General features: G+C 44.9%; 1 protein-coding gene across 1 annotated transcript in view; it reads right to left on the bottom strand.

Annotated features, from left to right (window-relative positions):
• Positions 1-3,579: 3,579 nt before the first annotated feature.
• GOLGA2 (golgin A2) overlaps positions 3,580-15,111 on the bottom strand; it is a gene marked incomplete at its 5' end in the record, with an annotated part of 18,225 nt that continues 6,693 nt past the window's right edge. The window contains 20 exons of the mRNA XM_010166460.2: positions 3,580-4,042; positions 4,149-4,317; positions 4,512-4,618; positions 4,882-4,984; positions 5,594-5,661; positions 5,806-5,959; positions 6,572-6,660; positions 6,765-6,864; positions 7,145-7,369; positions 7,653-7,766; positions 8,566-8,912; positions 9,425-9,512; positions 9,612-9,719; positions 9,900-9,989; positions 11,062-11,203; positions 11,455-11,513; positions 12,073-12,179; positions 12,853-12,946; positions 13,195-13,257; positions 13,769-13,807. Coding sequence (XP_010164762.1) covers positions 3,792-4,042; positions 4,149-4,317; positions 4,512-4,618; positions 4,882-4,984; positions 5,594-5,661; positions 5,806-5,959; positions 6,572-6,660; positions 6,765-6,864; positions 7,145-7,369; positions 7,653-7,766; positions 8,566-8,912; positions 9,425-9,512; positions 9,612-9,719; positions 9,900-9,989; positions 11,062-11,203; positions 11,455-11,513; positions 12,073-12,179; positions 12,853-12,946; positions 13,195-13,257; positions 13,769-13,807 — 2,517 coding nt within the window. The remainder of the gene's footprint in view (positions 4,043-4,148; positions 4,318-4,511; positions 4,619-4,881; positions 4,985-5,593; positions 5,662-5,805; positions 5,960-6,571; positions 6,661-6,764; positions 6,865-7,144; positions 7,370-7,652; positions 7,767-8,565; positions 8,913-9,424; positions 9,513-9,611; positions 9,720-9,899; positions 9,990-11,061; positions 11,204-11,454; positions 11,514-12,072; positions 12,180-12,852; positions 12,947-13,194; positions 13,258-13,768; positions 13,808-15,111) is intronic.

Raw genomic sequence — 15,111 nt, 5'->3', positions numbered from 1 at the left:
ATATATATACACACACACACACACACACATCCAAAAAGTTAACCAAATCCTGGTGTTGAGTTTTTGAGCTGATTGTTAAATTCTCTGCTGTGTGCAGTTGGGTTATTGTATTACCCCAGACTTGTGGGTGAACTGTCTCAGTGCTGGTAGTAGCTGTGATGCAGTTTGTGATCTACCTGTCACTCCTGTTTATTGGATGAAATAAACTATCATTTCTGTATAATGAAGGTCTCTACGACTAGAATAAAACCATCTCTCTTTCTCTTGCTCTTTCTCTGGGTGATTTTCAAACTGTATTTAATTATAACTTCATCTTTTCATCCCATAGAGCTTAAAAAGCTAGTCATGCAAGCAGGTGCTATCACTAATAGGGAAGGTGGAACAGATCTGCATCAACCGTGGTGCCCAGGAGCTGCAGTAGAGTGAAACAGCTTGCCAGATGTGGAAGTTCACTCCCTTTCTCTGTTGGAAAGGAAAATGCATGGAGGTGCTTCAGTGACTGGACATACAGAAGGTGGGAGCTTTGCACACAAAATTGCTTGGTTCTTAAAGAGGTATTTTTGCCTGGGCTGTTTGTGGAACACAGCAAGAGGGTGTCAAGCTGTAGTTTTCTCTGTCAGGTGGTGACCTTTGGGCCTGTATCTGAATTGTGGTCTGACCACAGTCTAACAACATGGCCAGCTTCTACTTGGAAGTTGCTCTTAGGCTGAAGTGGGATTTCTCCCCTGGCATAAACTGGGTAAACCTCTTCCTATGGTCTCCATTCCAAAACAGTGAGTGCTACAGGTCTTGGAGCATGGTCAGTGCTTCTCACAGGGACAACCATGTTTCTCTAATTCCTGCATTTAGCACTGTCATCCCAGCAATTTCAAGATTCCTTAGACCCCTGTGTAATGGGGCTCCAGCACTACTGCTGCTGGAAGAGACCAGGAGCATTGGCATTGCTGACTTAAATCACTCTAACAGTGATGCCTGATTTAGCCCCGAGTGCTCTGGGCCACAGCTGGCTGTGGTACTTGTGGAATCTCTTATGGAATCTCCCCAGTACTCTGGTAGGACTGTAATAAGCTAAAAATCTCCTTGAAGGTGTTATTTTTAGTAGATATGGGTGTGGGTTGAGGGAATAGACCAGATCTCCAGTGCTTCCTTCTTACTGCTCTCTCAATCTTGCCTGTTTTTATGCATTGCAATTTCACTTCCTCAGCTGAGGCAATAATCGTTGCTTGCCCTACCCTGTCTGATTTTTTCCCCCTCACTAGAACAGTTCTATCTATCCCTGGTGTTACATAGAGGGTTATTATTAAATAATATATATATTTTAAGGCAAAAACTATATATTAAAGTAAATATTAGATATGTATTTACTAAAGTAAATATTAGGGTCTTATTTTGCAAAATGAGAAACTTCTAATGTGCTGGTTATTGAAGGTTAAGTATGTTCTGATGAGAATACCAGCTACCCTGCCCAGGCAAGATAAACTCCTATCCAGTGATCTACAGCCTTGTCAGACAAAGTCTCCTCTTCCTAGTGCAACAGCTGCTTCCTCTTGCTTGGTGCTTGGGGCCTTTATGAAGCATTTTTCTATTCTTCCTCACATCAGAGGTGCAGTTGCTCCAATTTAAAGTTCCTGGGTGTCAGCTGAAGAGTAGTTCCTGCTCTTAGTTCACTCTAAGTAAAAGTGGGGTCAGGGAAACACTTGTGAAGAGAACAGGGTGAAAAATTAAAATGAACTGAGGGTTGGTCTGGATGTGAAATGCTAGCAGAAACACCTCAGCCTTGCCAGCACTTTGTCTACAGGAAAACATTCACAAAGCTAAGGGAAAAGGGCATTACTGCCAGGGCAGGTGTTTTTAATAAAGAATTAATTCTTCACTTTTTTCTGGCCAAACTTCAAGGTCTAGACAGAAGAAATACATCTAGTCAGTACCCATCTGAATAAGTTTATTCAGAAAGCAAATTCATACCAGGATTAAGTCACCTCTGCCAACAGTCTGCAGCCTTTCTTCACTGGTCTTGTCTCCTTCACAGTACTAGAGGAGAACACCCAATAAATACTTACTCCATTTATAATAATGCTCTGTATTAAATCACAGCCTTTCCCCCATTAGTTATGATACACATTTATGAATAGCCTGAGCAGGCTTAGTCTCTCTTCAAGGAATATACAGCATTTTACAGAGATATACACTATGTACACAAACCCATGCAATCAGGAGCTTTGGAGCCTTGTGCTGTGCTGCTACCAGCCACCACTAGCATTATTCTAATGAAAGGAGTTCAAAAAACCAGCTTCCATCTTCCCCTGGTGGGTTCACAGGAAAGCACTCATACTTCTGTGTACAGTTTTTTTCAGTTGCATGTGGAAAAATTAAAGTGAACCATTTAAAAAACCAAAACAAATCAACTGAACCTACACTCAGTCTGCTTCTGGCACTAGAAGAAAAGCTCTCTCTCCTGTGCTGCTGTAAAGCTTGACTAACTTCAACACAGAAGAAACAAATGGTCTGTCTTTTTGTTGTTGACAAACCCAAAAACTGATACTGCCTTCCTGTGCTTGCATCTCTCCTACCTCAACAGGTTAACAGAGAGGTGGTGTGTGCTCCTTGAGGTGCTAGTCCATGCTTGTGACACTGGGGTCCCTTAAACCTCCACTGCTGAAAGTAACTATCCGAAGACCAGGCAGTTCTTCCCTGGAAGGGCAGTTTAGTTGCAGGATGTTCAGACACAGTTTGCTTTACTAGGGAGTTTGCTTTGCTGCTGCTTCAGGGGACTCTCTCCTCTCACCATGTTTTATTTTCTCTCCTTAGAATTAGGGCTGCAGCTTTGAGGCAGTGCCAGGTGCTACCTCCTGCTCTCAGGAACTTAAAACAGGGGCTACAGGATCTTGGATTCCACCCATCCCAAAATGGGAAAAGAGGGAAATTAAGTGATGGAGAACTAGAAGCCCTAGAGTCCAGAAATTCAAAACAAAGCATGTTTATTAAGTGGTTTCCTTTTACTTACTTCTCCCATTTTTTAAAATAAATAAAACCTTCAGACACATACAAGGAAACACATCATCCTTCAAAGTGCAGTTACATTTCCACCCCACTCCCAAGAATCACATAAAGCTTTGTCAAGTAACCAAAAAGACTGAAAAGGCAACCCTCAGTCCCAGCCCCTCGCCGTGAGAGTGCCCGGGGCTGTCGTGCTGCCCGCCCGGAGCCCCTCGCTTTGCGCTGTTCGGGGCTGACAAGGCTGGTTTCAGATACAGTCACAAGAGGCAGGCTGCAGAAGAAAGTTGGAAGTTTAAGATACAGAGTATGAAACAAAACCAACCTGTTTAGAGTCCAAAGAGTTTGTTACCAGAATAAGTTAGTTACTTTGGGAGGCCCAGAAGGAACTAGGCCGATTACAGTCATGAGTGATGATCAGAACCGCTGCTCAGTCACTGCTGTGCAACTGCCTGCTGGCAGCAGAGTCTGGGACAAGGGATTAAGTCATTTTGCCCAAAGTCACAGAATCCCCATTCTCCCCAGCCTGCCCCTGGCCCAGGTGAAGTGCCAGCACCAGCTGCCTCCCAGGATTAGCTCAAGTCTGCCCGTACTCCAAGCACAGCAAGTAACAGGAGAAAGAGAAAGGGAAGATGAGGTCTGATGTTTAAATTGACTTATGCCATCCCTCTTTCCTGATGTCTTTAAATTAGGTATCCATTCTGACCGAGGGCACTGAGCAGAGGTATGGGCACATACAAGTCAGTTAAGTCCTTTCAGGCTCATAGAAAATTGCAGTAAATAAGATTTAGCACTGCTTAAACTACCATGATTTTGACCTCATCGTTCTCATCAGCCCGGTAGAAGAAAGGAATGCAGGGGTTTTCTAGCGGGGAGCCCAGCCTTTCCTGTGGGTTCTGGATTTCTCTGAGAAGCTGCATTATTTGCTGTGCTGTGGGGTCCTCTTGGCTTGGCTGAGCCACTTTACTGTCAATAGGGGAGAAACCAGATTGATGAAGAACAGCAGCCTCTTGTTCTGCTTCGTCTGACAAATTCACTTCTCGTAACCCTGTAAGGAACAGAGACAAGGCAGGCAGGTAACTCCCTCCATCCGTGCACAACAGTGAGACCTGGGGCTGTTCAGTTTTACAGACCACGTCCCAGCTGCAGCTTACCTTCTCCATCAGTAGCGTTCAGTTCAATGCGCCTCTCCCCTGGCAGAACACTTTCATCCTGGCTTGCTAACAGCTCTGGGTTTTGAGCAGCTGCTACATACTTGCTGTACCATTCGTTTCTTTCCCTGACCAGACGCATCACTAAATCCTGCAGTTCCAGTAGTTTTATCTGCAGCAAAGTAAGAGAAAGCCTATGAAATGAGTGCATCCCTGTGACCACAAACACTGCACTGCAGTTTGCAGTCCTGCCTCTGTCACAAAATTAGCACCCTCAAAGTTAAAGCTAGCTGAAGAACAACATGTGAAGGTTTGGCCTGTGCAAGTGCTGCCCAGGTCTGCCCTGCTACAGAAAAAATTCCTTGCCTTCATCTCTTCCTTATCCTGAGCCAATCTGCTGATGTACTCCTCCTTCTCCTGGTGTCGCTGTTTGAGGATAGCCCTTTGACTCTGGTACAATGCAATGTACTCCCCTGGAACAGAAGAGAAGCGTAAGGAGTTAAGTGTTAGCACGACTGAGGTAGGAGCCTTACAGAGAGCACAGAACTATGTGGCATGAGAATCCAGCAAATCCAGCCCTGGGCTGGAGATCTAGCCTCATTAGGCAGCAATAGGAGACCTGAACTGCTTGGTAGTTGGAGGGCTCCAGCTCCAAAAGCTGTTAGGGACCTTCTCTTCCACAACTAAGTAATACATTGAGCAAGCTTCAGCTTGTGCTGGTGTTGCCTAAACTTACCAATGGTGTCTGTTTCCCCAGACAGCTGTATGCAGCGATGTTCTAACTCTTCCAGCCGTTCCTTCAGATCAGCTTTCTCACGCATCAGCTCTGTGAAACGGGACTGAACACAGAAATTGGTATCAATTATCTGACCTGCTCACGTACAGAGAATACCTCTGTTAAAGACAACACTCTCTGTTCACATTGGTCTGAGCTCAGGGAACAAATCTTGCTGCCTTTAGAACTTGTCTCCAATTTGATGCTAAAAAAGCACAGAGAGGAGGAGAGAGCGAGCTAGAGAAGGTGTAAAAAAGCATCTCTGCATCTTGGGAAGCAGAAGAGCTGATGAAACCAAGTGCCTTTTAACCTTCTCATTGCTGGGACAGCACAACTCTGGTCATACTTGGCTCCAAGGCCACAGACTACCTGCTTCACCCAGGGTGAAAATAGTGTCTGTTTTTCAGCTGTTTCTTTAGAAAAAGACCCCAGATGAGTGTTAGGCCCTTACACTCAGTCTTTGAGGCAGATGGGAGGGGAGTTACTGCTGCAAGCTTTCCTGTGCTGAGACAAGGAGTGATAAGCTTTTTTAGGAAGTAGCTTATTATTATGGCACATTTGCTGCTTACTCCCCTACAGTTTGTCTGCATGTGCTGGAGGAGAGTCTGACACCAGATCAAAGTTTAGCTGAGCAGGGTAGCAAGGCTGAAACAAGATGAGATCCTTTGCTTACCTGTAGTTTCTCCATGGCACTTTTCAAAGCCTCGTGAACTTCCACTGGAACTGTATCCATTGTAGAACCTGGAAGGGACATGTGTAATTTACAGTTCCTCCTTGGACACCAGGAACTCACAAAACCTGTAGATCTGTTTCCCAGAGGCCAGTGCAGCCACCAAGGCGTGCCTCCTTATTCACACTGTCCCCAAACTGCACAGGATTTTTTACCTCCACCCAGCATGATGTTGTGTTGCTGCTCCTGCCTAAGAGCGGCTATTTGCTGCAGGAGGCTTCTGCACTGCTGCTTCTGAGCAGCCAGCTGCTGCCTCATGTCTTCTCGCTCCTTCTCCACTTGCGACATGGCAGATGTCAAGAAAGCAACCTAAGAATTCCAGAGTATGCACATTAGTGTTTCTCCCGTGTGAAGCATCATCAATGGAGCATCTCAGGACAAAGACAGTATCAGTTTACCCCGTTTTATTTATGGGTATGAACCCAAAGTCCTAAGTGACTGCCCTGGAACTAAACTGGGCAGCAACTACTGCATCTCTTCTCACTCCCCAGTAGTAAAAATACACTGGTTAAATCAAAGCTCCCATGATAGCTGTTTGATTGCAGTATTCTCCAATTATGACTGTACTTCCAGAAAAAATCTAGTACATATTCAACACTATTTCCAAATTGCCTTCCAAACTAAAGAGAACATCATCATCATCATCATTAGAAAGCTATTCTGCCAGCTGAGTTGTCTTCATAATTAGAGCCACTGCCAGACTTCCAGCCTATCCTGCAAGGACGCTGCAGAAGTCTTGGGTTTTTTTGCTGCTATGCACAAGGAACTGTTCTACTTCTCTCATTACTGTGCCTCAGCTGGTAGGGATCAGAGCTGATAAACAGCCTATTCCATGCACCCAGTGAAACCTCTCTGCAATTTCACCTGCTAGATATTTGTTTAAAATTAAAAACAAAGGCTTTTCTACCCATTAAGACTCACCATTTCTTCATGGCTTTCAAAATTCTCTGGGATCACAAATGAAGATGTCTGGATTTCTTCGGTCATTGCTTCACTTTCAACTCCGTCTCCTGTAAGAGGAAGAAGGTGAACAAAGAGGTAATACCCCAGAGAGCCCAGCTCTCCCTCCTCCCTAGATCTACCTCCTCCCTGGAGACCAGCTGCAGCTACTCACCCTCTAGTCGGTGCAAAATCTTGCCATCCAGCTCTGCTGCTAACTGACTGATCTGGGCCTGCAGCTCTTTGTTCTCCTTAGCTACAGCTTCCAAATTTTCCTGCAAGAGTGAAGATGATCACTGAAACCTACACAAGCCAGACTGCAAACAGTCACTGTGTCTTTGGGCAGTAGCACCACACACACACACACACAATAGCAACACTTCTGCTCCAGACAAGCACCATTCACCTGTACTGCACAGGAGGTAATCACAGAACCTTAGAACAGCCCAGGGTGGAAGGGACTGCAAAAGATCATCTGGTCCAACTATTTGCTTAACACTTAAGTAGTTCAGCACTTTTCCTTCCATCTTTCCATTTGCCCCTTTTTACTGTTACCTTGGTCTGCTGCAGCTCTTTCAGGTGCATTTCCACTGTCACCTTGCCCTGAACCTCTTCATGCTGTAGCCGATCCATGAGCTGTGTCTGCAGCAAGTACTGTTTGTGCAGTTCCTCCTTCTCAGCAGAGAGCTGCTGGTAGGCCACGGTGTACTGCTGCAAGTGGCTGTAGTACTGGTCCCGCTGCTCCTGCAGACCCCGAGCCTCCTGTGTTTTCAGTTCCAGCTAGCATAACAAGATCGAACCATCAAACCATTTCTGACAGAGAGGCTGATCTGTGTGACATGATCCAAGCTGTCACCATTGCCCCAAAGCCACCAACTAGGCACACAGCCACCATCTGCCCCCACATGCTGGTCCCCCACATCAGAGAGCAGACGATGGGGGAAGGCTCCCAGCTTGATCACTGCAATACCAATTTCCATCCTTCCATCAAAGGCTGGGAGGTTGCCAGCAGTTTGAATAAACCACTGCGTACCTGCCGGCCATCCCACCAGCTGTTGCTTACCGTCTCTTTGAGCTCCCCCAGGTTCTCCTGTAGCTGCCCAAGCTTCTTGGCCAGCTCCTTCTTTACATGCTGCTCTGACTGTAGAGCACTTGTAACCTCCATGTTTTCATTTGTCTGCAAGACAAACACCACTGTGTAAGGAAATTGCCCCCAACATAAACGTACACTCTCAAAAAACCAAGTTAATTCCCAATACAGCAGGGTGCCATCCCCTGTATTACTCTGGGATGTAACTAAGGGCCAAAAACACACTGTTCAGGGCTGTAAATAACTTAAAGAAAGGCTGACAAAATGGGAGAAAAGCAAGGGAAGAGTCAGGGGAGTCAGTGCTGGGACAGTGCCAAGAAGAGGCCTGGCACATCACACAACCTGTCAGCTCCAAAGCAGACGGGTGGTATGAATATCCCAAAGAGAGTCACAGACATTCAAAAACAAGAAGAGGAGTTCAGAAAGGACTAAAGAAAAATCAGTGGCTAGACCATGTGTCAGTTTGTCAGGGCCCCAAAGGGGAAGGAAGCAAGAGTAAGGATTTGGCTGCAGGACAGATAAGAAAGACAGCAGCAGGAGGGAAGACTGCCGAGAACTTCTTCCTCATAAGCAAATACAGGGAACAGAAAACAGGCATCTTCAGGGGTGAAGGTCAGGAGGAATACTCGGGGAAAGGAACAGCCTCACTGCCAGGACATGAGAGGGAAAAGAAAAGTACTCTGGACAAAGCTATCTGCTGGAGCACCCGAGGCAGTAGGGAGGGACAGGGAAGCTCCTGGCATGGCAATATGTATCTCAGAGGACAGAGCATCCATAGCCTCAGAGGACAAGAGATGGATAATGCTTCTGAGAGTTTTTTACATGTGCTACAAAAGGATTGCACCAGTGAGGAAGCAGAGGGAAAAGATGCACGGAAGAGACATACCAGTTTGACAAACCCATTCTGCAGCTCAGCCAGCTGCTCCTTCAGCTCCCGATTTTGGCTCAGTGCCCTGCTGATTGTGGTCTTGTCACTCTGCATGTCCTCCAGGATCTGCTGTCTGTCCACAGACTCCTCGTTGTAGCGCTGCACAGCCTTCTCGAGCTCCAGCAGCCGCTCCTCCTGCTCCCGGTTGAGGTGGCTGAGCTGCTCGTTGTCCCGGACCTGTGCCTGGTACTGCCCATGCAGTTCCTCCTTCTCTTGCTGCAGCCGCTGGATCTCCTCCTGCAGACTCAGCTCAGCTGCTGTGGGCCCTGGTGGTGAGGAAGGCTCAATATCCATGGGCTTAACTGCTGAGGAAATGGAATCAAAAGCAGTTCAGTCAAAGGGCTAAACTGCTGTGTAATATACATCACTGTTACATACACAAGGCATAGCCCAACCTACAGGGCTCCACGACCCAGAAGGCATCACCAGCTGCAGTATCCAGTCCTTGCCATAACGCACCGAGAGGAATGAATGAGCAAAAACTACCCCAAAACCAAGCACGGCATCCTGCCACGTGCTCCTGCCTCCCTTACAGCCCTAGCAAGAGCATCCTGCCTCCCACACTCCCAGGCCAAAGAGGCTGACAGTACAGTCAGGCAGATACTAAAGACATAAACAGTCCACTGGTCAGTTGGCTGAAGTTCACTTGCTGTTTGCTAGAGTGAAAGGTTTCTGAGCGTCACCGAGCTTTCAGCTGCCTTCACAGCCTCAGAGCATCAGACCTACTTGCACCTCACGTGCAGAAGTTCCCGCAGGGCAGGGACAGAGCTAACCAGCTGGTACTCTGCCATGTGAAGCCCCACTCTGGAAGCCGTACCTGATTTGCTCAACAGCTCTGTAATATTGGCTTCCAGCTCCCGAATTTGGGCCATATGCTTCTCCTTCTCCTCTGCCATTGCCTGGACCTGCAAGGCCACACAAGTGCAAGTTAAAACAATGTTCACGGTGCATTTGCTCCTGCCTGTGTTAGTTGCAAGCAGCTGTGATACTGCCCCTGATGTTACCTGCTCAGAGAGCTGCTGTACCCGCTGCTGCCAAATGCCCCGCTCCTCCTTCAGTTTCTCTACATACTGATCTCTTTCTGCCTGGAGCTGGTGAAGTGACTCTGAGAGCTGTTCAAAACAACATAAAACACCAACAAAATTACATGGCTACATAAATGTGCCAGTGATTGCTTAAGGGATAAAGCTTGAAGAAACCAGTATTAATGCAAAGCTCAGGCTGCATTTTTCTGCCACACAAGTTTCTTGACAGATATCACAATTTAGATTGTATTTCATACAACCTCTTACCTGAGCAACCTGGGTTTCCAGGCTTGCCTTCTCCTCCAGTGCCATCTGCAACTGCTGGTTTGCATCCAGACTCCCTGCTTGACTTGAGAACTGACAACAAAAATAGAAAAAGTTATGGTAAAATGTTAATATTCAATTCCTGTGTAGCCTTTCCCCTGATAGTAACATGCCACATGATCAGTGTTGTAACCTTGTATAATTCTTTACAGTGCTCCAACTCACAGTGAAGTTTAATTTTAAAAAAAAGCAGAGATTAAAATAAAAAAGCTTATATTTTAGCCCTGTAAAACAGGCTGAACTGGGCAGCAAATCCTTACCAGTTTTATATTTACTATTTTTTTTAAATTAAGAAAACAGGCTTTAATCACAACAATTTGGCTCAGAAACTTTGTGCATTTCAGAGTCTGTATTATACAGCCAGATCAGAAGACATAAAGCTCATGACCTTAAAATCTGTCAAACATGTCAGGAATTTAAAGCCAATGTCTGGAACATGTCAGTGGAGTAAGGAGCAAGGCTGGTTCAGTTGACACACAGTACTTATCCCAGAACAGTAACAGTTGGCTTTATTTCAAGGGTAACTTAAGCCACTGTCCAGGGGAAAGGAGGGAAGGAGGAAAGGAGGAAAGGAGGAAAGGAGGAAAGGAGGAAAGGAGGAAGAGCTGTTTCTTCCCTCACAAGCTCACCTTAACACCAAGCTTGCTCTCTGAACTGCTAACAGCTGGCTTCATGCATTCCCTTCCTACCCGGCTGCTTCTCTTAACTTTTCCCAGCTGACCTTCAAGTTGCCACTGTCCAATTCACCTTCTTCTGCTAGGGTGGGTACAAACACCAACCCTACTCAACTGGTTTCTCAGTGACACTGCACAACAACTGACTAAGTGAAGTGCTAAACAGATACAAGCAGGAAAATTTCACACTTGGTATGTTCAGTCACCCTCTCGCATTGTGTAACTCTTTCAGCAGACCAATGTCACAGTGTCTTTCATTCTACTGCTCCAACTCCTTAGACTTTCCTCAGAGGACTCACTAAGAGGATGTCTTGATGGGATTCTGTGCCTTCCTTTAAAAACAAGACTTAAGTCTTGCCCCCTCTGTCAGAAGCAAAGTCTTACAACGATCAGTGTGATCTACCCTCACATCCCAGAAGTATTAAGGTTACCTGCTGAATCATCAGTTCAGCCATTTCCAGTTTCTTATGCAAATCCTCCATATCCAACTTCATAGCCGAGTTCTTGGAAACCAGGGAGTGAAGTTTCTCTGACAGCTCTGAATTCTGCTGCTTTATTTCATCGCTACTTTTGCTGAAACAAACGAACAAAAAAATTAAGTGGCATCACTGTAGGTATATGGGCCTGCTGATGTCCATGTCATAAATTTACAATCCAGTTCTTCACAGCAGCTGGAATCACAGAAACATCACATGTAGGAACTTTTTTTTAATTGCATATCCAGCCTTCCAAGTCTCCACTTGTGGTCCATGCCCCTTGTTATGTTTTGTGGCTCTACTGAGAAGAGTAGTGTTACTCTGCAGTAACAAGCAGAATGGACTTACCTTTGTTTGTACAGTTCCAGTTTCAGGTTGTCTCGCTCCTTCACTAACTCTTTATTATGCTGGAGAAAAAGGAAATTATTGATTCATCTACAGACTTTAGCCAAACAAGTAAGACATTAAAAAAATACTTAATTTCACCTTTAGCAGATCAGCTAAAGTGGAAAAGGTGATAACTGTGGCAAAATCCTCAGGACAGGTTTGTTTAGAGCCCCCTGAATTTGCGAGGAATAAGTCTGCTCATTTTCCAATGTGATGCTACTAACTGAACATGAGGTTATTTCTGCAAACTTCTGGATTAATATCGACACTAAAGTGTATGTTTGAGAGAGACCCTCCTGAGACAAGGTCTCAGTGTGACCTTGTCAACTGGAGCTGGTAAGACTAATGAAGTAAGTTGCCAGATCTGAAGACAGCAACTGGACCATATGATTAGTGGTCACAGAAACCTGAATGAAGTTTGCCTTGATCATGGAGAAGACAGGGCTTTACAAAGTTAATTAACAAGGTTAATTTCTGCCTCTTCTCTAAGCAGGGACTACAGACTTTGCAGTAGTGTAGTGACAAGCAAATAGCCAAAGGCAGAGCTTCTGGTTAAGCATAAACAGAGGTGACTCTTACCTTCTCTGACTGTTTTTGCTGCATAGAGATGGAAGACAAAGTACGTTCTAGCTCTGACACCCTCTGGCGAGATGAATGTAAACGAGCAGCAAGGTTTTCAGCTTCTCCTGAACAAGTTAGAGCAGAGTCAGTTGAGGCGAGACCACAAAGAGCTTTTTGGAACTGGCTGAACAGCACTTTCTACTTTGTCAACAAGCTCTTAAGGCAGCACAGAGCTTTGTAAATCAGTAGACCTGGTTCCACTCCTGGCTCTACAGGTGAATCACTAGCAACCCTGGGCAGTAAAGTTCTCTGTAACTACCTTCCTCACTTTTAGATGGAGATGATGCAACTTCCTTTGCAGAACAATAGACAGTATGTTGTCTGGGTGGGGTTTTTTTTTTTTTTCCTAATAGAATAAATTGCTCAAATTCAGTTCAGAATGAAAGGCTTGTGTAAAACCTACATTAACATGACAGCCATGTGGGAGGGAAGGCAGAGGAAAGGGATCGTGGTTTTAAAAGAAAGAGAAGAAAGTCAGAAAGGAACAGTCTGGGGTAGTCAGCAGGCCCAAAGCAGGCTGACAAGGCTTTAGTGATGCACAAAAGAACCTCAACCGCCATGGGACTGACATGCTCCAATTGGGGGGCAGCTATGATGACAGAAGCGGTGACAGTGCCAAGTATTGCTCATTAAGGAGTCACTGAGTGCTGTGAGCTGGCTGCCAGCACCTATCATGCCTGTGGCTTGAAATCCACAGTTTAACCAACAGCTTGAGCTGGAGTGCTCACAGTCAATTACCTGATTTCTGCCGTGCAGCTTGCTGGGTATGTCCAAGGGCTGTCTGCAACTCAGACTTCTCAGAAACAAGAATTCCAATAGTCTGGATATGAACCTTTGGGAAAGGAAAATTAGCTCAGCACAAAACTTCTTTGCTCGCGACTGCAACATCACTGTTGCCAGAAAAGGGTAATTCAGTAAAGGAAAGAGCTCTTGTGGGAAAGTTCAGTCTGTCTGACTGACTGTCCCAGTTTTCCTGAAGGAATGGACTCATGGCTTTCCTGAATAAAGACTAAGAGTGGTCAGGAATCCAGAAAACAGCAGAAGCCAGGTGATATTACTGTCATGGAGGCTCCACCTTACCTGTAGCTGTTCCCTCAGCGCTGCTTGCTCTTTTGAAAATTTCTGTTCAAACTCCTTCTTTTCCTGTATGAACAAATGATGCCTATTCAGCACAAAAACGTAAACAGTTAACCCTTGTTGGTTTATGTTAACCTAAAAAAGCAGTGATGCATTGGTAGTACTTCCAGCATCTAAATGATACCAGTATTTTTAAAGACATACTTCAGTCTTCCATTATTTTAACTACTTCATTATTTATCCACCCTGGAATGGCAATGACAACATAGCACAAAAACTGCTAACATAAATGTGGCAGTGTTTGGAATGCAAGCTACTGGCAAGGACTTGGACTGTAATCTCCTGCCTCCACTGCACTCCTCCAATACTTGAGCATTTCAATATTGGGTTTTTGTCAAAATGAGAGTGCTACTTGCCGGGCCTAATTCATGAAGTCAAACTATTCAACTTCAGGCTACAAATGAAACCGAATCAAACATAAGACAGGATCACATATGCCTGGGCCACAGTCCACTCTGCTTTCTCAGAGAAACAGATACCTATTTCTGTATCTATCCAAAAATAGGACACACTTTACCTTCTCCAGCTGATTCGCTGCTTCTTGGTTCTGCTGTTTCTACGGAAGAAAATTGATGTGCCAGTATTAAGAGAAAACACTCTAATCTGCTGAGACACATTTTCACTTTAATGAAGTAGGATACGTGCCCAATTAATGCAAACAGAATTTCCATTATCCTTTCTGTAGCAGACTAGGAAGCTTGTCTTAGCTATTAAAAATAACAGATTTGGGGCTCCCTTCATTAATATACTTTATATGCCAGCTATGTTCTTCATTGCTCAGTACATTACCACAGTTCTTCCCAAATACCACTACTGAGACCCCTGTATGTTTATAGCTGAGCATCCACCAACTTCAGATAAACTTTCATCCCACACCTATGAAATTAATTGTAACAATCCTGGTGTATTAGGATAATCACTAAAAATACTTTTAAAAAAAAAACAAAAAGCAAAAAAACAAAAAACAAAACACACACACAAAAAAACCCATAGTCCTTTCCTTTAACTGAGATCTTAGACCTTTATCCCACGTAACAACTGGCCTTTAAGTCACGCAGAGCCATACTTATGTTGGCAGGCTTCTGCAGAAGGTGGTATGAGAGAGAGCTGAAGCCAAATGCAAAGAAAAGGGATAACTGTGTCCTAGCCAATTTCAATCTTATGGGTGAAGTGTCCCTTTCAACCTGAGATATGCTATGGTTCTAAGTACTGAGAGGTGTGTTGACTGTGCATAGTGCATCTTTAGATATGGGGTGAAGGAGACAAAAGCAGCAGCTGATTACCCAGGCTGCCCACAAACTGCTGCTGTGTTTGCAATTTGCTGTTGTCATCCCCCAGGCAGTTTTCTCACAGATGCCTCATGAGTAACTACATCGTTAGTACTTCTTCCCCTTCCCAAAGAGGGCACGTTGGCCAAGCTGTTTCTTTACTACTTCAATGTGCTTCAATGCATTTTGAAACATGACTACAGATGGAAGGGTGATGAGTTAGAGGTTTTGATTCTAGCAATGCCAGAGCACAACATAACCAGGAAAAAAAAAAGCCCTACATAGTTCCAGGCAAACAGAAAAGCAGGCAAACAAGGAGAATTTTGGGTGGCAATGCACTATACCAGGTACCTCTGCAGCCCAGATAAAACAAAAAGAAACAGAATGGAACAAAAATAACCCAAAAATAAAACAACAAGAGGGGTCATGGGGTACACTGGGGAAATGCTGAACTTCAGGAAAAGTGTTGTTTTAGAGAGGAACAAAATGGGGAAAAGTATTTCACGCAAGAAAGGCTCTTTTCAAACTGAAACAGTCCACTTAGCTGCATTTCCTGCAGTGTTAAAGCTGAAGGCTGAAAAGCAGCAGCAGG

The sequence above is a fragment of the Antrostomus carolinensis genome, unplaced genomic scaffold (genome assembly GCF_000700745.2).
Source record: "Antrostomus carolinensis isolate BGI_N321 unplaced genomic scaffold, ASM70074v2 scaffold28574, whole genome shotgun sequence".
Taxonomy (NCBI): domain Eukaryota; kingdom Metazoa; phylum Chordata; class Aves; order Caprimulgiformes; family Caprimulgidae; genus Antrostomus; species Antrostomus carolinensis.
This window is presented reverse-complemented; position numbering and strand designations above follow the sequence as displayed.